The 27835-nt window shown below is 47.3% G+C and overlaps 1 protein-coding gene across 2 annotated transcripts; it reads left to right on the top strand.

Moving 5' to 3' along the window:
- The first annotated feature begins 142 nt into the window (after window positions 1-142).
- On the top strand, window positions 143-26086 carry LOC134394144 (protein bicaudal D homolog 2-like). Of its 2 annotated transcripts, none has more exons than XM_063119335.1 (9): window positions 143-400; window positions 7123-7342; window positions 7511-7723; window positions 9223-9375; window positions 11666-12079; window positions 15198-15962; window positions 18472-18623; window positions 20303-20504; window positions 25307-26085. In XM_063119335.1, exons 2-9 carry the CDS (start codon window positions 7130-7132, stop codon window positions 25310-25312), a joined length of 2118 nt encoding a protein of 705 aa, XP_062975405.1. In that variant the 5' UTR covers window positions 143-400; window positions 7123-7129; the 3' UTR covers window positions 25313-26085. The 2 variants fall into 2 exon arrangements, with proteins under 2 accessions (XP_062975405.1, XP_062975406.1); XM_063119336.1 differs by lacking the exon at window positions 143-400 and adding an exon at window positions 2255-2366 and having other exon boundaries at window positions 25307-26086.
- Window positions 26087-27835: the final 1749 nt, after the last annotated feature.

Raw genomic sequence — 27835 nt, 5'->3', positions numbered from 1 at the left:
ATCAAATAGTTGCCCCTCGCTCTATCAGCCATAATGGATAGGACGGTATCTCTTTTAGGCGCGCGAGGAATTTCAAACGTCCGGAGGGGGGGGGGAGGAGCGGTGCTTATAAAGGGGAGGGGGGAGGAATGAGGAGGAGGAATCATGCGGTGGTGCCTGGTGCGGTCGGTCCCTGGAGCTTAGCGCTTGACGCCAGCGGCGCGAAGAAGGGTCGTGTGAACTTTATGGGCGAGGGAGAGAAAAAAAGTGCGACTTCAACCCCGCCCGGGTGGAAAACTGCCTCGGTTCTGGTGGAAAACCTAAGAATTGACCCCAACTAAGTTTCTGAGAAGTTCTTTTCCCGCTCTATGGGCTGCGACTATTGGAGTAGGCTGGCCACGCCCCTTTTCTGAAAGGCGAGGTGAGGCTAAAATTTTGGGGCGGGCGTGTGTGGGTGTGGGTGTAGAGGAAGGGCGCGTGTAAAGCAGGAGCTCGTGGGGTCGTCTCAACATGAGCTCATTTTGCAAGAGCGGAAAACCCTTTGCATCAGGCCTTCAAAAAGTCCCAGTGAGAATGTTTTTGCGAATAAAATCGACCATGAGGATATTCATGCTCTTATTTGGGACTCTTCCTTAGTGGGCCGACGCCTGCGCTTGGATTGTTTGCTTGCATTTCTTCTTCTAAAGCACCGTTTTAAACACCCTTCTGTCTTGCAGTCAATGGGATTAAAAAGATGACGTCCCACCCCCACCGGTTTAAAACTCGTGTTTATTGGCTGAGGCTACAAATTTCTATGTAGTTGATTATTATTATTAATAATAATAATTAATAAATATATTTCTAACCCGCCTCTCCACTTGGATCGAGATGGAGAATATATATCTGAGGTATATATTCAACACTGCTTAATCTGGATTTGGTTGCTTTAACCACTTCCCCAGCGGATAGAAAATGAGGATTATTGTTTGAACTATACCAGTAAGAGGTGGTTGTTATTCTGGAGTTACACGATCAGGGGCCTCTACCCAGGTGTCAACAGCGTAGAATGTTCTGAACCCTCCTTGTCTTGGCCATTCTTACATTCCTTGATATCTGCCATATCTTGTTTGCCATAGTCTTGCGGCCTCTGTCTTATTGCCTTGTACTTGTTAACTTTGGATTTCAGCTGTTCCACTACTCTTGGGTCATTTCTTCTCCCCTTTTTCATGCATACATGTTGGGACCGTCCCAGTTCATACTGCAGCTTTCTCATGACAGAATGGCCCTCCCTACGAAGTGTCCCCACCTCACAGAAAACTCTGCTGTTGTGGGGAAGGCTAGGTTGGAACGCCTCTCCCATATGTGCTACTTTTCTATGAACAGGGAATGTTTTGTATGGAGAACCATTCTTCCATGTCAGCTCAAAAAGTTTTAGATGTATGTTGCCTTCGTGTGTACTGTCTGTTGTATGTTTCTATGGTTTTAAGTTATTATTATTATTATCCACCTTTTCCCCAGTACTGGGACTCAAGGCGGTTTACAAGATTAAAACATGTACAATTAAAACATATAAATATAAATTACAGAAGTTAAAATAGAATTAAACCTACAGTAAAATTAAAAACATGTTAAAAATTTTAAAAACTGTAACAAGTTAAATGAGGGGGTGGTGGTTTTCCAATACATTAACACAGGTCCAGTATAGTTCCAAAAGCTTGCTGAAACAAAAACGTTTTTGCCTGCCTCCGAAACTGTAGTACAGAGGGAGGCGGCCTAGCCTCCCTGGGAAGGGAGTTCCAGAGCCTTGGAGCAGCCACTGAGAAGGCCCTCTCCCGTGTACCCATCAGGCTCACCTGTGATGCTGGTGGGACTGAGAAAAAGGCATCCCTAGAAGATCTCAGAGCACGGGCAGGCTCATAGGGGAGAATACAACCTTTCAGATAACCCTGAACCCAAGCCGTAGATAGGGGATAACCAGCACTCTGAATTGTCCCTGGAAACAGACCTGAAGCCAGTGAAGCTGTTTTAACAGAGGATATAGTTTCTAATCTTTTGTAAACTGCCCATAGAGCTTCAGCTATGGAGTGATATAGAAACGATGATGGTGATGTCATGGGGGACCCCCATCTGCAATCTCAATTGGTAGAGTTCAGACACAAATTCACCATCTGAGTGAGAACTTAAGCTTCTGTCTGCTTTGTGTTGCTGCACTTAGTCCTTGACAGGCCCATAGAGGTGGTACATCTTCCTGTTTACTCTTCCTCCAGTGGAGTGGAGGGAAGTGAAGTGAACTGGTGCTGGTCTGCCTATGTGTCAGCCCTCTTGCTATGAAAGCAGACGACTTCTCTACCCTTTCTGAAGGGAGCAATACCTTCTTTCCCCACCTTTGGTGCCTACAGAATTGGATGGTACGTTTATTAGTCTTTAAGATGCCATAAGGCTCTTGCTTCATTGTATTAGATGAAGATGGTATCTGCTCCAGAAAAATCCTATTTGCATTCTTTGGGCTTCGCAATCTTGCATCTCCCTTCTTGTCTACTTCATTTCCTGTAATGGGGCAGTGGTATTTGGTTCCATAGGTACTTCTGGAGCTGGACTGGGTTCTAAAGGTTCTGGTTTCTGGGGAGAACTCCCTTCCATCTGCTTGCTCCCCCAACCCAGTTGAAGATCTTCAATACCTCTACCCCATGTTGCTTGTCTCAGTTTAAGTGCCTTGACCCTGAGCTGAAGTTTACTACTTCTGGAATAGCCTGGCTGGGCAGAAAGGGTTAAGCCAATAAAGCTCCAGTCTTATATATATATTTAGGGCAACAAGACCATATACATAGCTTCTCCTGCTCTTATTCCTACATCAATGTTATAAAACAGTAAAGATACTCATGCAAATAACCAAAAGCAAATCAGAGCTGTTATAAAATGACATTAATGACATTTAGCTCTTAATTGTTTTATCTGGTCCTAATAGTTATTTTTATCTGTTTCAGTGGTTTGAATTTTTTGTATGTTTAAGATTTTATATTTTATCTTATATTTTAGGGGTTCGTTTTTGTGGATTGCCTAGAAAACTTCTGCTGTTGGGCAGTATAGAATTATAATTAAATTCATTATGTTTTTTTTAAAAAATAATGAACTAATTTCATATCTGTTCTTCACCCAAGGCACTCAGAGCAACAAGATGATATGCATAGCTTATACGTGCAACAGCCCTATGAGGGAAGTTTGGCTGAGTGTGTGTGATTGGCCGAACATTACTTAGGGAGGATTTGAACCCGGGTCTCCCTGCTCCTAGTTTGACATTCCGTGAATCAGGAAGGGGCCTTCACCCTGACTATTTGAGTTCCTCTGTGGTTCCAGAAGGTTGACAGTGGAGAAGCTTTACTGTACGGCTAAGGTTTGTCTCTGTCTCTGACTGCTGCAGGGGTTAAAGACAGAGCTGACTTCTCACATTGGCTAACAAATGGCATCCTATTTAGGTGTCAAGCCACATTCAAGGTTTTGTTAGTGGGATATAAAGTGTTGAATAACTTGGGACCAGGTTACCTGTTGGATCACCTTCCCTGATATAGACCCATTCAAGCATTGACATCGGAGGAGGAGGAGACCTCACTGTTTTGCTGAAACCTGCGGATTGCTGTCTGGTGACAATTTAGAAACAGGCCTACCTATCCTGTGGTGGGACCCCTTTGTGGAATGCCTCTCCCTTGGTAATGCAGCTTGCGCCAACTAAGGCTTATTTTTGGTGACAGTTTATCAACTTATCTTTTCACCCAGGCCTTACCAGACTGATTGAGCTGCTCACTTTGTTGATTGTTAGTTCCCTGATTTTAATTGAGGATGTGTATCTTTTTTTATTAATTGAGGATGTGTATCTTTACATTTTCTGTTTTAATTGTGGATGTTTTGTATGTTGCCAACTGCTTCCAGATGCCTCTATAGCTATAGTGAGGTTGTGCATAAATTGATTTAATAAATAATGAAACTTGGAAAAGGTAAACTTGGAGTTTACCATAACCAGCTGACAATGCTTGGATAGTCACTTGACCAGCGTAACACCCTGTCAGGAATCTCAGTGTTGCTTGGCGCTCCTCAAAGGCATGTCCGTGGCTGTGTTTGGAAACAGAAAGCTGTGCTAGATGGATCTATGTCTGCTCCAGCAAATCTACAAGGAGTCTTGTTAATCTTTAAGGTGCCACAGATGTATTCTGGCATAAGCTTTGATGGACACTGTCAGGGTGGATTTGATTTAAATCAATTTAGTGATTTAAATCACTACTCAGAAAGACTCAATTTAATCATGTGACTTCCCCCCCCCAAAAAAGTGCACTGTATTAATTGAATTTTTTGAAACTTAGCACTTAAGAGGTAAGCGGTTTATTCTGTGTACATAGATTTGCAAAGGAACAATGAGATTGTGATCTCTACAGACACAAATTCACAGGTTTGAGAACTGTAAAACCAAGCATCTGTGATAATATCTTCTAGATAAAAAAATTGCCCAATAATCTTACAGAAACCTCTTAAAGGGCATGACATTGTGAATGGATTAATGGAATTCATTTACCAAAAAATGTAAACATTGCATGAATATACAGCCTCATGCTACATAATTAAGAACTAATCCTTATTTCATGATGAATAACCTTTGGACTATAATGTATCTTAAATAGAAAACTATCTCTAGATAGATTTTTCCTAAAAAATCATTTTATTAAAAAAAATCCTATTTAAATAAGAGAAGATTGACGGGAGACATGATAGCACTCTTCAAATATTGTCACACAGAGGAGGGCCAGGATTTCTTCTCGATCATCCCAGAGTGCAGGACACGGAATAACAGGCCGAAGTTACAGGAAGTCAGATTCCGGCTGGACAGCAGGAAAAACTTCTTGACTGTTAGAGCAGTACGACAATGAAACCAGTTACCTAGGGAGGTTGTGGGTTCTCCCTCGCTAGAGGCCTTCAAGAGGCAGCTGGACAACCATCTGTCTGGTATGCTTTAGGGTGGATTCCTGCATTGAGCAGGAGGTTGGACTCGATGGCCTTATAGGCCCCTTCCAACTCTACTATTCTATGATTTTTATCCTCCCTGGACACTGTTCACTTCATCAAATGGATGAGGTGGTAACCTCAAGTGTAGAGATTGTAAACTGTGAGGTCACGGGGAATGGAAATGCAAAACGTTCAGACTGTGATCATTACCTTAACAGTTGCCATTCACAAAATATTGGCTGATGAGCAGATTAATGCATGTAGTGTCATTTGTTTTAAAAAGAACGTTGGTCTTGTTTGAACCACAGGAAATAGAGATGGATCTCTTGATTGATTGTACTTCAGCAATTTCTGCTGTCAGATTTACGTACATGTATTCTTCTGTGTATAGACTGACCTGTTTGTCCCATTTCGGTAGGGCATTGCTGGCAAATGATGGCATATATCATCACATTGGAAGGTGAGCCATTGTATGGACCCCTGAACCGCCCAGAGAGCTTCGGCTTTGGGGCAGTATACAAATGCAGTAAATAAAAACAAATTAGGTGCTGTAATAATGCTGCCAAAGCAGATATAGCGGCAAAGTTGACATCACATTTTGTGAATAGCATCTGTAATGGCAATCACCATTTTTCATTTCAATTCCATCTGACCTCACTGTTAACTTTTTGAAGATGTGTGTTAATCTGCCAGCTACATGCATCTGATGAAATAGACAATATCCACAAAAGCTTGTGTCGCGATAAATGTGTTAGTCTTTAAAATACCACAAGACTCTTTGTTTTTACTGCAACAGACTAACATGGCGATCCCAAATTCCAGGAAATTGGTTTTTATAGATCCTAATAAGCTACTGGTCCAAGAGAAGATAGTAGTTTAACCTAACCTATAAATCCCTAAAGAACTTGGGTCGTTGCATCAGGTACTTCGCTGTGTCCTGTTGCAGTCAGTTCAGTCTGCCAGTAGCTGCTTCTATTTTGTGCCAAAGTGACTGCTCCACAGCTTTGAGGGCCTTCCTCTGAGAGGTCCACCAAGGCCAGAGTCTCTTCCAGAAGCACTGGAGGCCACTTGAATTTAGCAAGGGAGCGCTTGTTGCATATAATTTAAGAGCAGTCTGAAGTTGTCGCTCTCAGGGACACTATTATCCTTTCATTTGACTCGTTCGTAGCCATCCTAGGGGAAAGGGGGCGGGCTACAAGTATGCTAGGACTATCATTTCTGTGTGTCCATCTTTGGCATAATACAGCCTAGCTGCTCCCATTGCATTCCAAAACCTTTCTAATTAATGGACTGAGTGGTGTTGCCTGCTGAGATGGTGGACTAATGCGCTAGGTAAATATTTCATGCCTTGTTCTCAGAGGCCACACTCTCTTTTCCCAGAGCAAAACCTCTTTGTCCCACTCTGAATCTCTAACTCCAGAAAGGCTCAATGTAGGTCAGGGTGGTGTTGATCAGAGTGGTGGGGCAGGGTTTTATTACTTGAATCTTCTAGAGCACGGGTGGGCAGCCTGTGACCTGCCTTATGGTAATCGACTACAACTCCCATCCATGACCATTGGGTATGTTGGTTGGGGGGGCTGATGGGCATTGGTGGTCAGCATCTGGAGAGCCACAACCTTGTTCATGTACCTCTAATCTGATTCCTGCCATTTCTTTGGCCCTGATATCTGCACACTCCCCACCCCACACTCTCTTGTGGGTCAACTTAAGGCACATTTTATTGTTTAGACATCATAGTCAAAAACATTTAGAGGGCACCACAACTCCCATAATCCCTGACCATTTGCTCTGTGGGATGGGGGTGCTGGGAGTTGTAGTCCTACATATCTGGAGAGCATCAATTGCCTATCCCTAGTATAAGTCTACAGACAAACCTTTGCCACCCCAGATGTGCCTTTCTGTATTATACAACAGCTTGATCCTCAGTTGAACAGCGTGGTTGTTCCTCATTCTTGAGCAGTGGTTCGAGGATGCCCCAAGGGCCAGAGCATCTGAAGCACCAGTAGACTACGTGGGTTTGGAGTGGGCGGGAGAGAGGCAGTCAGGCTGGGTAGAGATCCCCCTGATGGGGCCTAAGAGGATGTTGGAGAGATCTCTCCTTGTGTCAGAGGGTTTTCTTTCTTTCTTTTCACCCGTATTTCTCAGTCTATTGGGTCTTTGTCTGTCATTGGCCAGGGATGGTATGCCAGCAGCCTCTATGGCCCAAGATCCAGTGAAGCTACAAGCGGAGGTGGAGCGGCTGGTGGCTGAGCTGCAGGAGGCAACGCGAGAGAAGGTCCAAGCAGCACAATATGGGCTGGCTGTTCTGGAGGAGAATGGTGAGATCAAGCAGCGCTGTGGAGAGTTGGAAAGTCAGCTGGAAGTGCTGCGCGTGGAGCTGGTCCACATGAAGGAGGTGAGTGAAGGATTCCCTTACCCTGCCTTAGACCAGGATTCCCTTACCCTGCCTTAGACCAGGATTCCCTTACCCTGCCTTAGACCAGGATTCCCTTAGCAGGAGTCCAGCTTGGGCGCTGACTGTGCTGTTACCCATAATCTCTTGCATGTCTACTATCATGTGCAGGCTTTGGCCGAGTCCCACAGCAGTCAAAAACGGGCAGCCGCCGATGGGGAGAGCCGAGAAGAGTCTCTGCTCAGAGAAACGGCGTCCAAAGAGGCCCGCCTGACTCAAACCATAGAGGAGCTCCAGGGTCATGTGAAGCACTTGAGATCCCAGCTGGACAACACAGGGGTGGAAAATGAGCGGCTGGGTGTGGCTCTGCGGGACTTGAGGAAGGTAATGTTCAGATTGATCCAGCATAGAAGTCTGTAACCTGTGCTAAAATTCTTTGCCAACCTATGGCATTTGCGTGCATTCATTCTTCATATTAATCAGATGGCTGTATTTTGCATAAGTCTGTTTCTGTTAGTGAGGAAGAGGGGGATAGATGGGGGGAGCTCAATAGAGCACTGAAGCCCCGGTGTTTGGCTGCTGCAAGCCCTTTTCAGCCTCCTTTTGCCTTGAAATTTCACCAGTTACTGTCCGTGTGCATTCAAGCTTTCTGCAGCCTTCAAGACTGAACACTCGGCTTTTTATTCTTAAACTTTAATGAAGGCTGGATACAACGGATGCTGAACTCCATCCTTGTGGGTTTACAGATGCATTAGTGCAGTGTCCTACCCCTTCTGGCAAGTGTGATCAACCCCTCTTTAAGCTTGGAACTAGGTAGAGGAGTGGGGAATAATCCTAGCAGTCATGCTGTGCTTTGGAGGCCCTCTGAAGCAGTCCACAACTGTGGCAAAGTTTTTTCACTCTTGCCAAACTCTGCTTGGGAGGAGGGCCGGCGCTTGTCTGTGTCACATTGTGCTTCCAAGGTCTCTGGAACATGTCATCTCTACAGCTGTGCAGCTCCAGGTTTTGGTTGTGGGCAACATTGGAGAGACACCTAAGGCCCCAGAAGCACAGTGTGGCACTTGATATCCAGCCCTCTTGCAAGCAAGGATCTGCGAGTGGACCAGGGCACCATCCCTGCCGTTGTGCTGCACTTCTGAGGCGCTCCAAATGTCAGGGACAAGGCTTTGTCTTTCCTCTGTTGGGGGGGTGGGGTGGGGCAGTGGACCTGGCCACTATAGAATTCACCCTTGTTAGCCAGCCAAAATGTGTGGATGTCCCTTGGGTATAATTCAGAAGCACAAGCAAGCAGAGGGAAAAGTGTGTTACAGCGGGTGGGGTGGGGGAGCCAAGCTCAAAGGTACTTTTAAATGAGGCCTGTCTTCTGAAAGGTGGGCAAACTCCTACCTGTGTAGGAAGCGAGATCTGTCCCTTGATGATTTAGATTTAAGTGAGGATTTTGGCTGTTGCTCCATGCTTGGTATTCAGTTTGGGGCCTACTCTGTGCCTCTTTTCCAGGGCAAGGATGTCTGCCTTGCATTTTCAAAGTCCACTCTAGTCTCCTGATAGCATTAGGGGATCCAGAAGTGTGTGTGTTGCGTGCGTAGGGTGGCCTCCCTCATAAGTATCCAGGCTTTATAATAAAGTTGACACTCTTCCAGAAAGCTTCACAGCTGTGGAGCATGACTGCTCAGGGGCAGGTTGGGACATTGCACAGCTTTGGGACTGAGGATACAAGCTCTTTATCAGACGTTGATTAATCTTAGTTAAAACGTTATGGGCAAGGTAACGGGGGCTGACTCTGTCCCTGTGCTAGGAGGTGTAGGGCAGCTGCTTCCTTGTCCAGTCCGTCCTTGCTGTAATGCCATGTGCCTGGTAACCTATGGATCCTGTTTCTTTCCCAGGAATGCCAGACCCTAGAGTCTGAGAAGGTCCAGCTGCGTGAGGAGATGAAGCAGGCCAGGGAGCGGGAACTGCGCCAATTGCAGGACTGTGCCGAGCTCGAGGAAGAGAACATCTCCCTGCAGAAGCAGGTCTCCGTGCTCAGGGGCACTCAGGTATCAGGCACCGTATGCCATGGCGCACCTGGCACTGGCCGCTTGTCTGTGTTCCATGCACCCATTTTGGGATTCAAAACCATTGTGGACCTGAGCCCCAAACTTGTCACCGTATCCCCAGAATGCAAAGAGTCATGCCGCTTCAAATTGGCTACAGACGCCTTCCCCAACCTGGGGCCCTCCAGATTTCTGGGTTACACCTCCCAGCATTCCTTTCCATTGCCCATGCTGGCTGGGGCTGACAGGCGTTGAAGTCCAAAGCATTTGCGGAAGGCTATTTGCTGGGTTCTGCATTTGCATGCCTTAATTTCCTCTGCAGCCCTCGTCTTCGTGAGTCAGGAGGAGGGAGTACTTGAAACAGAAACGTCTGTGCACGGGAAGTGTTTTGCTGTTTCCACGCCAGTTTGGGGTCTGTAAGGAACCATTGTAAGTCTGTAAGGCTGTGGAGGAATAAGGGGAGATTCTTCCTGGCACAGTGGCGTGAGAACCGCCCAGAGAGCTCCAGCTATTGGGCGGTATAGAAATGTAATAAATAAATAAACCGCTGAGGCCCAAGCCCTGAGATGAGCCATTTCAAGTCTGAACTTCCGCAGTCTAACGCCACAGCTCTTTCAGCACTGACTGCTAAGGTCTTGGGGCTAAGTGAAGAGGAACCTGCAGACCTAGTCCTGTACCTGAGCAGGAGCGCGCAGGGAGAGAAGGGGAAAACTTTATCCCCTTTTTCCCTGGGCTACATAGTGTAATTTTGGGGTGCTGGGAAGAGAGAAGGGGAGAGGTTGGTAGGTGAGTGCCAACCTCTTGGCACACATCCCCACCGCACCTGTATTTCCACCCTCTACGTGAGGGTTCTTCAAGGTGCTAGAGCAGGCATAGGCGGCTGCGGGATGTCTAGGGGCTGTTTTCACCCCCTCCCCTGACAGGCTCCCAATTTTTAAAAAATGCAAAGGCTGTCTGTAGCGGTTACGGGCACCATTTCGCCCTGCACACACAAAATACCCCCCCCCCCCAACTTAGGGTCCAGTGGGGTCCTCGTACGGCCTGCGGGAAATGCTTTTCCTCAGACCTTAACACGTCTTCTCCAGGGCTTTTCTTAGCGTCAAAAAGGGTTGGAGCAATTGAAAGCTTACAGCAATATTGGACTGGGTGTGTGTGGCTTTAAGAGTCCTCATAGTGTGTATTCCACTATCCTAATCCCTTCCCCCAAATGCAATCAGCATGAGAATTGCGGGGGGGGGGGGGGCTTGAGCCAATTTCCACCACCCCTTGTGTCCCATTTCTTCCCTGTCACCTCTATTCCTCTCCCCCCCCTTCCCTTCAACTAATGCTTAGGTGTCCTGGGTATGCTGTGATTCCTGGAATACCGTAAGAATCCTCTGTTCTTGTTGATCTCTGCTGAATTTGTGTTTGTCTCTTTGTTAAACCAATCTTTCTGCATTCCGGGGGAATACTTCAAGTATGCAGAAATCCCTCCCTCCTCTGACAGTGGCCCCGTTTTGTTGCTAAGCACAAGACCGCTACATCTGCTTTTACAAAATAGGGTATGCTGAATGTTTTTGCTTTAATATGTTGTAGAAAACTCTGAGCAAGGCAAAAACTAACAAGCCTAAATAAAATAGATATCATATTTAAGTTTTATTAGATCTGAAGTGCAGCTGCCCGTCCCACCCCGCCCTTCCAGACCCAAATAAGGCCCTTGGCTATTAAAAGACCACTGAACTAAAATAATCTTAACTTGTTGCTAAGGGTGGGTCTGGCAGCGGGTCTCCTGAGGAAGCGAAGTTCCACGTAGTTGATGCTACCACAGATGTCTGTTGGGCGTCTTTTAAATAAAACGACATGGCACAAGGCCTTGACAGTAGAGCTTCAAGAATGGCAGGGATTGCTTCTTTGTTTGTTAATTTTTTATTCTGCCATCTTTCCCCAAGGTGGCTTATGTAATTTTCCTCTCCATTTTATCCTCACAACAACCCTGTGAGGTAGGCTAAGCTGAGAGTCAGTGACTGGCCCAAAGGCACCCAGTGAGCTTCATGGCCGAGTGGGGACTAGAACCTGCATCTCCAACGCTCTAGTCGCTACACCATCCTGCTGCTTGTTGCCAGTTATTGGCGCAGAAGGAAAGCGGAGATGGGAGGTCAGGTACCACTCAAACAGTAAAGTGGAAGTGGCCCAATTCAGATCTGGAGTTGCAAGAGATGCTGGACATCCAGCTTCAGATGAACTCCCGTGGGGAGGAGGCCGGGCCTTTGCGGAGTGTCCTCTTGCCCCCACTGAGTCCCTGTCTCATCCCAAGGTGGAGTTTGAGAGCGTCAAGCGTGCCCTGAGCTGCTGTGAGGAAGAGCTGGAGCTGGCTGGGACTCAGCTGCTAGAACTGGGCCGTCTCCGGGAGCTGGCGGAGCACCAACTTCAGGAGTCGCTGGAGGCTCTGCAGGCGGAGCGTGAGCAGAAGCAGGAGCTGCGGCGGGAGCTGGCTGTCCACGCGGGGGGGCGCCGTGACTCACTCAGCAGCTTGCAGGCCAACCTAGAGGGGCTCAGTCACAGCCACGGCGAGTGCGAGGAGCAAGACAGCGGCTTTGCCAATGGCAGCGGCGTGGGCGGCATGGCTTCCACGCCCCACAGCGTCCAGCCTGCGCCTGGCCTTGTTGGCGACCTCTTCAGTGAGCTTAGCTTGGTGGAGATTCACAAATTGCAGCAGCAGCTGCTGCAGGTGAGGAAGCTGGGCCAGGCGCGTGGGTGGAGAAGTTGACTTTCCAAGCAGCGTGGCGCGTTCTTGTTGGACATAGGAGCAAACTGTGCTGTGTTTGGGGCTAATGCCAAGTGATGGGCTCTTTATTTATTTATTTATTTATATTTATTTATTTATTACATTTATATACCGCCCCACAGCCGAAGCTCTCTGGGCGGTTTGCAACAGTTAAAAATAGTGAACATTAAAAAGTATACAAGATTTAAAAAAAACCATCAGAAATATAAAAACTGTATCCATTTTAAAAAACAACAGTTCTGGGGTCCGTTAAAAAAAAAACCTTAACGTTGTTAAATGCTGTTAAAATGCCTTGGGAGAAGAGGAAAGTCTTGACCTGGCGCCTGAATGATAACAGTGTTGGTGCCAGGCGAGCCTCATCGGGGAGATCATTCCACAGTTGGGGGGCCACCACTGAGAAGGCCCTCTCCCTTGTTGCCATCCTCCGAGCTTCCCTCGGAGTAGGCACTCGGAAGAGGACCTTAGATGTTGAGCGCAGTGTACGGGTAGGTTCATGTCAGGAGAGCCGTTCTATCAGGTATTGCAGTCCCAAACCATGTAGGGCTTTATAGGTTAAAACCAGCACCTTGAATTGGGCTCGGAAACGTATAGGCAGCCAGTGCAAGTGGGCCAGAATTGGTCTTATATGCTCAAACCTCCCTGTTCTAGCTATCAATCTGGCCGCCGCATTCTGCACAAGCTGCAGCTTCTGAACCATCTTCAAAGGCTGCCCCGTGACTAGGGACAGGTTTTTCAATGATTAGGCCAGGTTTTTCAGCCAACGCTGAGAGAACTAGTCATGGGCCTGGTACCCTATGTACAACTTCTAAAAAGGGGCTCAAACCATTTTTAAGGCCAGCAGCCCCGTGTGATGTATCTGTTACCTGCCTTGGATGCTTCAGGTTGAAGGAATTAAATCTCTGAATGGTCCATTGTAGAGAACCAAGACTAACATACTAGGGAGAAGGCTCTAGCTAAAGTTTCTATCTGATATGCTTCATTTGAATCTGCAGGGAGGCTTCTGTTTACACAAGGAAGCATTTAAACCAGGCCGAGTCCACACGTCGTGCACTGGCTTAATAGCCAACTACAATGTTTTCATTGTCAGTGCCATGGCCCCCCTGATACAGAGTATTCTGGTACTCATGGGAAGTTTCAGGAGAGGCTCAGTGCTGCTTCTGCCTAGCCCAATGTAGTGAGACAAGACCCCTGCTCTTCCTCCTTCTCATACCCAGAGCTGGTAACTCGGGCAGGAGTCGATTCCTTCGCTTCATGATTTCTGAACCTCCCCAGCGCCTGGCATGAAGTATCCATATTCACTATGGGTTGAATCCAGATTTGGGTGTGAGCAGCTGCCCCCCCTGAAAATACTGCGCCAGGGAATCAGGAGACCCTGCTGACCCAGGGTCAGCTGTGTCATGGGTGGAGAAGATCTCCCAAAATCAGGAAGTGGAACCTTCTGTGAGTGGAGCCTATGGAAGGTCTCTTGTGGAAGACAGGCCCTGGATCTAACCCGAGGTCTATAAAAGAAAAATGTATGCACACGCTCTCTGCCTTCCCTCCTTGCCTGTGAGAGGACTTGGAGAGGGTGAGTGGGTCTCTTGTGCGCTGCAGAACAATCCCCTCCCCATTCTCTGTGGACACGGGGGTGGGGAGTCTTTGCACCAGCTCTCTGGCAGGGACAGTTGCCTCCACCACCACCACCCTCCCTGGGTTTGTGGACTCTTGATCTCACTGTCTTGTAGTCCTGAAGGTTTAGTCCAGCATCCGATAATGTCCCCAGAGGCGGAGGGTGCCGGCATTAACGTATAACTCAGACCCCTTTGGAACAGGAGTTGAGGAGCAAGTCCTGAGATGTCTAAAAGCTGGTTCTAGCTCCAAAAGGTTTAAAGAGTCACGTCTCCCTTTTGTGAGGGGCAAGGATTGGAGATGGGGAGAGTCCAGAAAAGGCGAGGTGGGGAGGAATTTTCTAAGCAAGGATTCGAAGTGGGGAGTTATGGCTTGGTCGTGCTGGTCCGCACGCCGGACCCTGGGAGCTGTTCTGGCTGTGAGTTGCTGGGATGCCAGAGGAGTTTCTCCCTCTCTTGTGTGTGTGTCTGTCTCTCTCTGGCAGCGCTCTGGCCTGGGGCGTGGGCTCTCGCTCTCGTGCTGAGCCGCGAACATCTCAGCCGGCTTCATTGCCGACGGCAGGAAGCCACTGAAGCTATTCCAAGCGGCAGCCGCACATCCTGCTCGGCCGGTGTCACCCTCTGGCCTGACCCTGCTGCGCTTACCCCGCCCCCACCCGGCTGCTTGTCTGCAGAGTGGATTAGCTCTGCCTTCTGCTGAGCTGGTTCTCTCGGAGGAGCAGGTTCGGAGGCCATGCTGCCCTTGTGAACTGCTGGAGGGAAACGTATTAAACCTCAACCCTGTCAAACGTGTTTCTCTCTTCCCTTTCCTCCACCCACCCACCACCACGGGCAGCATTTCCCCCAGTTTGATAGTATATCTATTTCACCGGATATCCACGGTGCCTGCTGTAGCGTTGCCAAGGTGCATGCTATAAGAGCTGTTTTTAGGTCACCTCCGGCTAGCCACGGCCCGGCTGCTCTTGGGGAAAGCAAATTCTTGGCGGAAAATCAAACCCTTGGAGCTTGGCTCCTTTTTGTACATGTTTACTGCCAGCTCTTTAAAGCTCCGATGGGAAATTGGGACCTGGCGGTGGCAGGCACTGCAAAAAAGCCGGCTGAGCCTGTCCTTCCCATCTTGGCCTCTCCAGAGGGGGCAGAGCTTAAGAATAGAACCAAGCGGTCTCGGGATCTCTGTCGTGGGGCCTACGAAGCCAGGGCTATCATTGGTGGCTCGGAGCTCTTGCCTCTTAAGATGGCCCTTGCAGGCTTCCCCAGGGCTTAGTCCCACGTCCTACTTTTAAGTAGCAGGCCTTAGCTCTGGAACATCTATCGTGTCTTTGGGCATATGCAGGCAGCTATTCAGTGTCCTGTTAGCCTTCTCAGATCTGGGATTTAAGGGCTGGCCGGCTTCCTGGCTTTAGAACACTAAGCACTGAGGGCCTCCCTTTCCGATTGTGTGTGTGTGCTCCCAGGCGGAAAACGAGAAGGCCTCGCTGGCCTCGGACCTGCAGGACCTCAAGAAGCAGCTGACCAGCACCAGGGAGACTCTGGCCCAGCAGCAGTTGTGCAACAGCCGCCAGGTGGATCAACTTCAGGCCCTGGAAGCCAGCTGCAGCGGTGGGGCGGGTTTGTCGTGCGGTGAGAGTGAGCGCTGCTGTGAGGAGTTGGAGAAGGCTCAGCTGGCGGTCTGGCAGGAGAAGGAGGCAGCTGCCCGACTGGAAACGGAGTTGCGCATGGCCAGGAGGATGACCCGGGAGTGTCAGTCGCGACTAGCGCAGGCCCAGGAGGAGCTTCTGGGCTTTTCTGAGGAGATGGCGGCTCTCTACCATCACGTTTGTGCCTGCCACAACATCACCCCTCAGCGCGTGGTGCTGGACTATTACCGGGAGGGTCGCGGAGCCCGGAGCATGTGTAGGAGGCGGTCCTCCAGAAAGCATCTACTCATGGAAATGGAGACGAGCAGCAGTGGGGACCAGTCGCCGGCTAGCAGCCCCGGCTCCCCCTGCGGCTCGGAGCCCCTCAGTGTGGCCAACCTGACAGCTGTCTTGCGTGAACAGCTGGGGCACCTGCAGGTGGCGCTTTCCCAGGCGCACCAGCAGAGCCCCATGGGGCACGGCGCTGAGCTGGAGCGCGACAAGGAAGTCCTGGTGGAGGAGGTGCTGAAGCTGAAATCCCTGCTGAGCACCAAGCGCGAGCAGATCGCCACGCTCCGCACGGTGCTGAAGGCCAACAAGCAGGTGGGTGCGGGAAGGCTGGGCTGCTGTGCAGCGCTGGGCTAGCGAGGAGGGAAGCTGCGCAAGGTGCTGCCTTCGCCGGAGGTGCGGAACCTCTTTCAGCCTGAGGGCCAAATTCCATTGGGGGGGGTGGCATTCCAGGGGGCGGAGCCAAAGTCAAAAGGGGTGGGGCCAAAACGCCAGCATGCTGTAGCTTAAAGCTGTTGCTGCCAATAAGGAGGCCTTCAGAAGGGCACTTCAACTTTTGAGAATGGGGCAGGGCGGAGGGAACGGCACAAAAGCTGGGAAACCACCAAACGAGGGGGAGGGGCTTGGGGAAAGGGGGAGGGGCTAGAGGAAAAGGGAGGGGCCAACTGGGTAACGCTGGAGGGTTGGATTTGACTCCCAGGCCAGAGGCCTTGCCAGAAAAGGGATGAACCTGCGCCCACCTTGGGGAGCGCCCTCTGCCAGTGCAGTGGTCGTTTTGGTGCTTTCTTTCCCCAAAGTAGGTGAGGAGGCAGAATAGAATTAGGGCTAGAGCCCTGATTCCTAGGTCTTATTCAGTGAGATATTTCTGTTATGCAAAACTGTTGTACTTCTTGTTTGATTTCAGTTTAGTGCTAAAACTGACTGGGTGGGGAAATGTCACAGAAACAGGTAGATGTGCTTGGCGCTTTTTTTTCTTTTTTTTTTAACACAACTTCATCTAGGCCTAGGTAGTGGTAATTCTGCACCGAGTAAACTGTAATTCTGCGACATGTGTGATCTATACAATTCCACAATCTTTATTTTTTAAGCATCTTCTGCCTATCATGGGGACAGGCACGGAGTTACTCAGGGCACTGAAGGTTTTATTGTTCACCACCCACTTGGCTTCTGAGGCTTGAGGAGACGACCTTGCCCTCGTGCTTCAAAGGGCGTTTACATAGTCAGGTTCTATTCTGCCTTCCAGTATAAATATTCTCGGGGCAGCTTGCAACGATAAGGGCTAGAAACTTTTCTAAAGCGGAATTCCTCGGGGAAAGGAGTTGGATACCCTTATACCACACTCCAGCCCTCCCCAACCTGGTAGCCCTCCAGATGTTTGGGACAAACTTCCATTTGCCTTAGCCAGCATGATCAGTGATAAGCAATTCTGGGAGTTGTGGCCCAAAACATCTGTGAGGCACCAGGTTGGTGATGGCTCCCACAGTCTGCGCTTCCAGGGAATAGTGGCGTGATACGAGGTGAGAAGTCACAGGTCCTTCCCCATCATTTATTCTTAGAATCTATTAGGCTTCTTTTTTTCACTTAGCCCCTCCCCACTGCCCCAGATGGTATACCATAAAACAATTCTTAAAAATTAAAGAGGAAAAACAAGTCACCGAAAAAGCCAGATCATTCTAACTGGCTGGAGAGGTACAGACCATCCCAAATTGAAGGCCCACCTAAGGAAGCTGGTCTTGGCTAGTCTCCGAAAACTGGAAAAGAAAGGGGCTCAATAGGCCTCCCTGGGGAGGAAGTTCTGGATTGGGTGCAGCGACCAAGAAAGCCCCTTGCCCAACACCCGCATCTGAGATGGTGGGGAATGCAGAGCAGTCACATGGGCAGCTGGCCCTGCCCTTCAAGCACTGCCCCCACAGTGGTCTGCTCTGGGCCCTCACAGTGCACCTACAGATCCTATGAAAACGCCCTTGTGCCTGGCTTCTGGCAGTCCCGGCAGTAACATTGAGGAGGTAATTGTGCCCCCTCTGGCTCCGCTGCAATCCGGTGCTGCTGCCGGTTTTCCACGTCCGCTTTGTTGTGCCCCTCCTTCCTTTGGGTCACCTCTTTCCATACTTCTACTAGCGCTGTTCTTTTCACAATACTGCAGTACTAGCAGATATTACTTACTTTTCCCAGGGGGTCCATGGCACAGGTCCTGTGTTAGGCTGCGCGCAGGGCTGTCACCTTCTTTCCAGCCTTAGGACGGAAGGCAGAAAGAACTCGATCCCAACAGAGCCACGTTCTGGGCTTTTTTCTAGCCTTGTGTATAGTAAAGCTGTAAACTGGAGTGCACAATGCCAGGATTTTAGGGTGCAGCCCTGCACTTAAGATGCCCAGTGGCCGCTTTCTGAAGCCTTTTCTCCAGGCCATCTTCTCCTGCCTAACCTTAAGGCTGAGAGCTGAAGCAAGAATGGGGGGCTTCCATGAGGGCAATTCTAGAGGGGCACAAACTCATCTGATTTTGGAAAGTCTTGAGCTTCCATGTTGCTGTGGCCCCAGTTGCTGACATGGATGTTAAATTGGAAATTGCCTTTTCAGGGTATCTCATTATTGGCAGCCTGGTATCGCATGTGCAGGGACGCTTCTGAGGGGGGTATTTTCAGTGGCCTTTTGAATACCATATCCAGAGTAGCTTGGAGTATCTAGTGTGTGTGTGTGTGTGTGTGTGTGAGAGAGAGAGAGGGGGGGGGGGAGAGAGAGAGATCACTCTTTTTACTATACTCTATATATGGTGGAGGGAGAGAGCATATCTGTGCATCACCTGAACCTCAGCAACCTTCCCTTGCAGACGGCAGAGGCGGCCCTCTCAAACCTCAAAGGCCAGTATGAAAGTGAGAAGGTGCTGGTGTCAGAGACCATGTCCAAGCTGCGTCATGAGCTCAAAGCCTTGAAGGAGGATGCTGCTACCTTCTGTTCCCTGCGCGCCATGTTTGCCAGCAGGTTAGGAGCAGGGCCTACTCAACTCCCTAGATGCTGTATTCTTAGTAGAGAAGGGGCAGGATGAGGAAAAACAAACTGAAGCTGAATCCAGACAAGACGGAGGTGCTTGCTGTCAAAGGTCATAACCTGGGTTTGGAGGTGTGTCAACCAGTTCTGGATGGGGTTACACTCCCCCTGAAAGACTGTGTTCGCAGCTTGGGGGTGCTTCTGGATCCGTCGCTCAAATGACAGCCCAGATAGATGCGACGGCTAGGAGTGCCTACTATCAGCTTCGGCTGATACGCCAGCTGCGCCCCTTCCTAGAGTCAGGAGACCTAAAGACGGTCGTGCACGTGCTGGTAACTTTGAGGCTCGACTTCTGCGATGCGCTCTACATAGGGCTACCTTTGTGCCTAGTCCGGAAACTTCAACTAGTTCAAAACATGGCAGCCGGGTTGGTCACCGGTACACCTAGGGGGGACCACATCACACCAGTCTTAAAATCTCTTCACTGGCTGCCAATTAGTTTCCGGGCGAAGTATAAAGTGCTGGTTATCACCTTTAAAGCCCTACATGGTTTGGGTCCAGGCTGCCTGCGGGATCGCCTTCTCTCAAACAATCCGCCCCGCACACTCTGGGAAGAATTTACTCCAGCCAACGAAAACAAGGCTGACAACTACTACCCAGAGGACCTTTTCTTCTGCCGCTCCCAGTTTGTAGAATGGCTTGCTGGGAGAGATTCGTCAACTTAACAGTCTTCCAGAATTTAAGAAAGCCATAAAGACTGATCTCTTCTAGCAGGCCTACCCAGTGGAATTTTAAGACGCCTTTTTTAATGGTGTGCTGTTTTTAATGATGCACACTGGTTTTAAACGTTTGAATTAGTTTTATGTATTTTATGGTGTTTTTATTTGTGTTGTACCTCGCCTCGATCCAGAGGGAGAGGCAGGTAACAAATAAATAAATATATTATTATTATTATTATTATTATTATTATTATTATTATTATTAGTTGGGAAGGAAGCCACCTCAGAAAGGAAGGAAGGAAGTGGAGGTGGATTGGCCTGGCAGTTGTTCCGTCTGATGTTGGTTTAGTGTTCTGCGATTGGAGCACAGCGCATGTCACATTCCAAGATAGCAAAAGCTAAAACGTTATGCAAGCTAAACAAACTTGCTTAGAGTTCTTATTTCTTCCTAACTTGTTTTGTGAACCGCCCAGAGAGCTTCGGCTATTGGGCGGTATAAAAATGTAATAAATAAAATAAAATAAATAAATAAATTAAGAGGATTGCCCAAACCCTTCATAATACTGAAGCCATTTTTTCTGGAAATCTTATAGAATCATAGAATCATAGAATAGCAGAGTTGGAAGGGGCCTACAAGGCCATCTAGTCCAACCCCCTGCTCAATGCAGGAATCCACCCTAAAGCATCCCTGACAGATGGTTGTCCAGCTGCCTCTTGAAGGCCTCTAGTGTGGGAGAGCCCACAACCTCCCTAGGTAACTGACATTTGGTAACTTACACTCTAGCGTCTGGGATTTCACTAGCCATTGCCCAATAGGACTTCCTGTTTCATTTTTTCATGGCACTTGGAGGGAACTGCAGCTGGTGAGACCTGCCAAGGGATCTGTGGGACTGTCCCCCCCTTTTTTGTTGTTCTCGCATGCCTCGCACCCACCACCTCCATCTCTGCCTCCAGGTGTGATCAGTATGTGAGCCAGCTAGACGAGATGCAGCAACAGCTGGCAGCTGCTGAGGATGAGAAGAAGACTCTGAGTTCCCTGCTGCGCATGGCCATCCAGCAGAAGTTGGCACTCACACAGCGGCTGGAGTCCCTGGAGAGCCCCGTTGAGGGGTCCCGGGGCAGTAGGAGGGCACTCAGACCAGCCAAGGGCAGTGCGGTAAGCATAGTCCAGATGTTGCAGCATTCTGGTGTAGAAGTGAAGAAAGAACCACCCAAAACGTAGGCCTCGTGCAGATCTAAAATCGCCCAGTGGTCTCCGTATTTATTTGTTACGTTTCTATGCCACCCATTAGCCGAAACCCTCTGGGCGGTTTTCAAGGCGAAGTTTAAAACCATAAAATACAATAGCATCATAAAACACAATGTAAAACCAGAAGTTTAAAATGGAATAAAACCAAAGTAGTAGCCACTCATATGAACCCTTCTTCCTTCTCCACTTTGGCTTTGGAATGAACTATGGCCTGTGTTAGCGTTTTAAGTTTAAGCCTGCACCTATGTTAATGCTAAACCACATTTGCAGGCTTTTAATGACAGGAATGCCTGAGCCCAAACTTTCCATTCCGTCCTTAAACATGCAAGCACCATTGCTGCTTCTGTAGCAGTCAGTTTGTTCTTCTGCAGATCTGAGATTCTTTGGCAGAGATGGGAGCCTTTGGGCAAGTAGAGACAAGTTGTGAGTCATGGGGGAGCACTCACAAAGCGTGACTCGAGACCCTACATGAGGAACAAGTAACTAGGCAGGCAAAGCTCTATGGCCTAAATGCTGCATACTGTGAAAGAAGGCTGGGGTCCACCCAGCGTCCCTGCAAGGTAAGCCCCCGGACCAAATGTCTGAATTCCCAGGCAGTCTCCTCCCTAGCCCTTTCCTTAACCAGGAATAGCCAGCCCTCTGAGGAATAAAACTACACACATGCACTTTAAGGACCAAAGCAGTTTTATTTACACAAACTGGTCAGGCAGCAAAAGCAAAGGAAGGGGAAAAGGGGGGAGGAAAGGAAAAGGGGTGGTGGTGGAATGATGTAGAATATTGAGGAAAGGTTAGCAGTAAGCAATTACACCATAAAACCTGCCACAGCAGCGGTCAGCCTCCCTTGAAGTATCCAGACACTTTAAACATAAAAAAACCCTATCTAAAACCAAGCCGGCGCATGGCTTGACACTGATGTTCCACTTCACACACGTGTAGCCCCCGGAAAGATGGAAGTTCCCTGGCTACTCACTTCTTTATCCCTCTTCGGGTCAGCAGGTCCCATGACCTGCCTCTGCCAATCCTATGCCCCACTCAGGCCATTGGCACCCCCTCCCTCCCTCCCTCCCTCCCTCCCTTCCGGGCGAGGCCCCCTCCACCAGGCTGTTCCTTCTCACAGCTGAAACAAATCAACACCCCAATAAGCCCGCTAGGCTGATAACTCTGCAGGTGTTGTGGTAGGAGACACGGTGGGCTGGGCACAGCCAATTACCCAGCCATGAGATAGACCTTGAGGAATGTTCCCCGAAACTCCCTTCCCTGGCCCAGAGGCCTGAGCCAAGCTAAGCACAATTAACTGAACAAGACCACAGCCATTTTGACTGTTTTTCACACATACATTCTCCCAAAAATCTCTCTAAGGGTAAAAAATAACGCTGCCTTCTAGAAAAGGCGCTGCAAAAACCTTACATGAAATTGGGGCAATCCAGTATTATTTGTTTATTTGTTGCATTTATATCCCGTCTTTTCCTCCAAGGAACCCAAGGCGGTGTACAGAGTCCTCCTCCTCTCCATTTTTATCACAACAACAACCCTGAGAGGTGGGTTGGGCTGAGAGTTTGTGGCTGGCCCAAAGTCACCCATGGCTGAGTGGGGACTAGAACCTGGATCTCCTGACTCCCGGTCCAACACTTTAGCCACTACACCACACTGGCTCTAAGCATCGGCTGTAACCATCCGTGTACGCATGACTGGTGCATGTTGATATTGCTTGGTTTGAACCACTCGATTCAGCTCTGAGGCCTGTGTCTTTTTTTAAAAAGTGTTTGGGCATGGTGCAAAGTGAAACTGCGGTCATGCCTGGCGTCTCCACTTCTCCAAAGGCCATCCGGAGGGTGGGGTGGGGTAAGTCATGATGCCAGGCGCAACTGCAGCTTCTTCTTTTTTTAAAAAAAGATTTTATTTAATACTTCAACATACATCAATACAGTAAAAACAATACTACATAATACATAACTTATTAGATAACATTTGATAAAATATATTCTAGCTTATTCTATTAACATAATCATACTTAACATAAAAGTGCACCCCCCACCACGGGATCTCATTCCTGTTTCCAAAATCTCATTGCTTCCTCTGGATGTGTTTTCCTACTCCCCTTAGATAATACAAATTCTAGGAACTGTTTCCATATTCCCTCAAAATCATTCGTTTTTATCATTCCTCGTCTAACTTTTATATTACATGTTAATTTATCATTAATCGCAATATCCCATATTTCTTTATACCAATCTTCTATATGATAATCCCCTTGAACCTTCCAGTTCCTAGATATCATTAACCTCGCTGTTGTTAACAAATTCGTTATCAATTCTTTTGTCTCTTTACTACAATTTAATTCTCCATATAATGATAACAATGCCACTATAGGTGTCTCTTCAATCTCCTTTCCTAAAATTTCTTTTATCTCATTAAACCCCCCTTCCATAATTTTTGTACAAATTCACATTCCCACCACATATGTAAATACGTTCCTTTTTTTTGACAACCTCTCCAGCAGTTTGCTGAATTCAATTTATTTATTTTATTTAATCTCACCGGGATTAGATACCACCTCCATACAATTTTATAGTAATTTTCTTTTATCCTCACAGACATATTTCTCAACACTCTTTGTTTCCATATCCCTTCCCAGCTCTGTTGCCCTATTTGTTCCTTCAAGTCAGTTTCCCAAACCATCTTGCCAGTACTTTCTGTCTCCCCCTTTTCGACTAATATTCTATATATTTCAATCGTTAACCCTTTTATTAATTTATTTTCCCTTTTCTCAATTTCTTTTTTTAAGATCAGCTCCTCAAATTTCGTAGTCGCTCTACACTCTCCATTATCCTTTAACCATTTCTTCGTCCATTGTTCTAATTGGAAATAATTTAACCACGTTAAATTTCTCTTTTAATCTTTCCATTAATTCTTCTCGAGTTCTCATCTTTTCTAGCCAATCTTTTAACTTCATTACTTTTCTCTCTTTTAAACTTTCCCCCAACTTACCTTTTAAGTTTCCCGGAAAATTCCGCATCATTATCACTGGTGATATTGGGGAAATACTTTACTTGGAAGTAAATCCTTTTTGTATACTCGCCATATTTCCCAGTGATTTTTTAAAAGGGGGTTCTCTATTTCTTCCCCCCATTTCTTTGTATAATCTCTAAAAATATATATTTTCTAATTTCCAATCTGTATCTTCTCTTTTTCTATCCTCCAGCCAACTTAAATTTCCTAACCCTATCATACTTTCGATCACATGTCTCAACCTATTAGCTACGTAATATAATTTTAAGTTTGGGAGCCCTAGCCCTCCTTTTTTTTGCGTTACATACCAACTTTTTTTTATTTAATCTCGCTTTCCTATCACCATTACAAAAATTATTTAATATACTTTGCCAACTTTTTAATTCTTTTTCTGATATTCTTATTGGTAACATTCTAAATAAAAAATTTACCTTCTAAATAAACAATGTACCCACACTCTTCTGAGAGAAAAAATGCCACTGTCTAGCCACTGTGGAATAGCCTGCTGGAGGAGACTCGTCAGCTTGACAGTCTTTTAGCATTCAAGAAAGCTATCAAGACTGATCTCTTCCGGCAGGCCAATCCAGGGGAATTTTAGGATATTTTTAGGATGCTTTTAGGATGTTTTTAAACAGTGTATATCATGTTTTTAATCAGTATTTAATGTATTTTATGCTTGTTGTTCCCCGCCTCGATCCAATCGGAGAGGCGGGTAAGAAATAAATTATTATTATTATTATTATTATTATTATTATTATTATTATTATTATTATTTATTATTATTATTAAGTGGGGGGAGAGAGTGAGCACTGTTAGGGAGACGAAGGGAGAGTGTGCCAGATGAGTGAAAGAGCAGACAGTGCTGGAAGGGGGGGGGGGGGAACAGGCAGAGCACCCAGGAACATGTCAGGGACCGGGGCGGGTGGGGATGGTGGGGAGGAGAGTACGGCCTGGAGGGCTTCAGACTCCCTCAGTCCTGTCAGCGCCACTGCTGATGCATAACCAAGTACTTGCCCAATTGTCACCACTGTGTCGCTTCTCTGAGCAGTGTTTGTTTCTGGATAACATTATCCATGACAACATATATGGGAGCCAAGCTTTTGACGCGCTTGCAGGGTGAGAGGCTCCGGAATTCAGCAAGCTCAAATGATTCTAGGTTTGGGCCAATAAGCAGCCTTTCCCTTCCCTGTGATGGCATAATTGAAAGTAATGTCGTGGCAAAGACTGAGGTGTGGACATGTAATTATTATTTATTAAATTTATATACCGCCCCATAGCCAAAGCTCTCTGGGCGGTTTACAAAAGTTAAAAGCAGTGAACATTTTAAAGTATACAAAATTTAAAACCATCAAAAATATAAAAACTGTATAAAACAACAGTATCCATTTAAACAACAACAGTTCTGGGGTCCATTAAAAACAAAAAACAAACTTAGCATATGTTGTTAAATGCTGTTAAATGCCTGGGGTGTTTGTGAACGCACTAAGCAGCCTTAAGCAAGCCTCAGCTCCCCTCCACATTGGCAGTCTGTCTTGTGGTGGAGGTGGGGGGAATGCTGGCCAATACATGTTTGGTGCGCTTTAAACAAAGTGCTGTATAAATGCTAAGTAGCCATGCAAGTGAACCTACACTAGTGGTACTTCATATGTATCATTCTAACCTTCTCTTTTCTCTTCTTCGTCACCCCTCACTCCTTTCAGAGATGAAACGGCCAGTATTCAGTGCAGGATTTCCTGGCGATTCTGACGTGGCTGTTCAACGTCCTCTGCGGTCACAGAACTCCCATTCTTTTTTTGTGTAACAGGAAAGACTTGGTACCTGCAAGGTGAAGTCAGTCGAGGAGACCGCCGTCCTAGGAGGAGGCTCCCCAGCCAGAGGTCGCTTCCTACCCCTCTGTGCCTTCAGATATCTAGAAGATGCCCCGTCTTTCTAGATTTGCCTCTGGTGCTGTGTCCCCTAAGCGCCTCTAACGCTGTGCCTTTTTGTTAGCTCTAATGTTAGTGACACTGATGTTGGCCTTAATGATCAATTTTTGACAGTTGGCTGAAGAGAGGTGGGTGGTCCCAAATTTCCTTGACCTGCTGTACTCACTGGGCCCTTCTCTGCCTGCCTGCCTCCCCCACTGACACCCCCTCCCCTGGGATTTTGCACATAGTTAATGTCGAATTGCTGATTGCACAGGTTGAAGGAAGATGGCAAATTAATTCCAGGCAGTCTTGAGATGTCTTTGGGGTGGGTACCATCCTGACATTAGCAGTGTAACAGCACAACATAATTTTGTTTGTAGTCTGAGCCTGGTTGTTTGCCTCAAATAAATCATTGGCTTTCCTGGATCTCCAGTCTTCCTTAACTACAATCCAGCGCATAGCCTTGCCCTACTCAGTACCCTTCAGAGGTATTGGACTATAATTCCCAGGATGCCTCAGTCTGCAAGTGCACAAGCCATATAAAATCTCATAACACAGGTAAAAAGAAAACACTGTTCAGTTTTATAATATACCACTTCAAATGCTAATATAACCCTCATTTACTTATGGTGACAAGAATGTTCTCATGATTGTCCGCTTGCCCTTCTACAGGATATGCTTGCGTATTTGTATAGCTTCTCTAACCATTCCATCCTCTGTACTTGTTCCTGTTAGCAAATAGCATTCTAGCTGTGATGGTTGCACAATATATTCTCTCTGTTCCCCCCCCCTTTTTTTTTAACTGACATGATATATTAAGGGTTAACAAACATTCCATTGAGAGGAACTCTATTTCCTTAAGTTTCTTTAACCAAGTTTTGTTGTTGTAGTTGCTGCTCTTAACCATAGCCTTGCCAGAAACAGATGAAATTCCCTTTTTTGTGAATCTTGTGGACACCATGCCTTCACAATCAGATAAGGTTGCTAAGAAAGATCCCGGCAGTTGTTCGATTCCTCTCCTGTTTCTCGATTCCTTTCTCTGTGCCAGGAAGATGTGTATGCTTGTCCTTACCAAGGCTAGTGGCCTATCTGGCCTGGATGCAAAAGGCTCTCTGAAAGCACCTTCTGTGCTTCAAGCGGACGGTGCCAGGCACTGGTGGGGAGGGAGGAGAAGGCTGTTTGGCCCTCTGTATAAAAACAACGGGCCATCGAATGGGCCACAGTCTGAAGACTTCCTGCTAGAGGGAGCTTTGCCTTGAGGCCTGCTGTATGGACAGCTGATGCCCCCTCCTGGCAAAAACGTTAAGCTCTATGGCGTTAGCACAGCCGGCTCCAGACGGATGGAGGCTTGACTGTAGCCCTCCCTTGACTGCATGCTTGGTGGAGAACCTCTGTTTTCTTGCTATGCAACGTGTCGAACGGCTCTTGGACATCCATAGCCGTGGGAGCCCTGCAAAGGAGAAGGAAGAGCAGCTGAGAAATAAGAAACGTTCTTCTGCACATGCACCATCCTGCCTTTGCATTTTGGACTAAGAAGCCTAGCGCCTGCAACAGAGCATGCTTCCTCCCGGTTTTTCTGGTTTAAATGTGTTATTATTTTCTAAAACATGACAAAAAAAAAAAAACGAAATCAAGCAACATAAAAAAACATACACAATTAAGATGGACTTCCGATTCCCTCCACAGCAAAAAATATGTAACAGTATTTTCTCTCACTCTATAGTTAGAAAAAGAGTTTCCCTCTTTTTCATTTTAACATTTTCTTCTCATTCATTGAATCCACAGATAAATTATTTTTTTCTAGTCCGTGCAAAAAGTCTATGAAAGGTTTCCATTCGGTTATAAACCTAAATGTTGACTTTTCTCTGATTATTAGTTTTGCCATCTCCAACACCTTCGACAGCTATTCATCCGTAGTAGGTAAACTTAAAGAGCATGCTCCCTCCCAACGGGGAGGGTGATCCTTAACAGAGTGTCCCTCATCCCTAATTATGCAGTCATGGGAGAGAAGGCCCAATATTACACTGTGGAACAAGTTTTCGTGCTGATCTGTATGCTATAATTGCTGTAAAGACAGTTTCCGGTTACCTTCCAGGCCTGCTTGGCATTTTGCAAAACTCTTTAGCAAGCGTTTCAGGCCTGAGGTGGGTGATCCTTGCTGCAACGTACAACGCTTTTGTGACTACTGTGGGATAGCACCAGCTGCTGCAGAAAGATAGCGCCCAGCACGTCCACTGTCGGCAGGCAGGAGAAAGTTGTGCTTGGTGCAGGGAGAGAGTGTCATCGTACTGCGGTACTTCTTGCCTAATGAGATGCTATCAG

This window comes from Elgaria multicarinata, chromosome 3 (assembly GCF_023053635.1).
Source record: "Elgaria multicarinata webbii isolate HBS135686 ecotype San Diego chromosome 3, rElgMul1.1.pri, whole genome shotgun sequence".
NCBI lineage: Eukaryota > Metazoa > Chordata > Lepidosauria > Squamata > Anguidae > Elgaria > Elgaria multicarinata.
Note: the sequence above shows the minus strand (reverse complement) of the source record. Positions and strands in the feature narration are given on the sequence as shown.

Coding starts and splice junctions, on each gene's coding strand:
- LOC134394144 (XM_063119336.1), top strand. CDS start 7,130: ATGCCAGCAGCCTCTATGGCCCAAGATCCAGTGAAGCTACAAGCGGAG. Junction 7,343..7,510: donor AGCTGGTCCACATGAAGGAG/GTGAGTGAAGGA, acceptor TATCATGTGCAG/GCTTTGGCCGAGTCCCACAG. Junction 18,624..20,302: donor CGCGCCATGTTTGCCAGCAG/GTTAGGAGCAGG, acceptor CTCTGCCTCCAG/GTGTGATCAGTATGTGAGCC.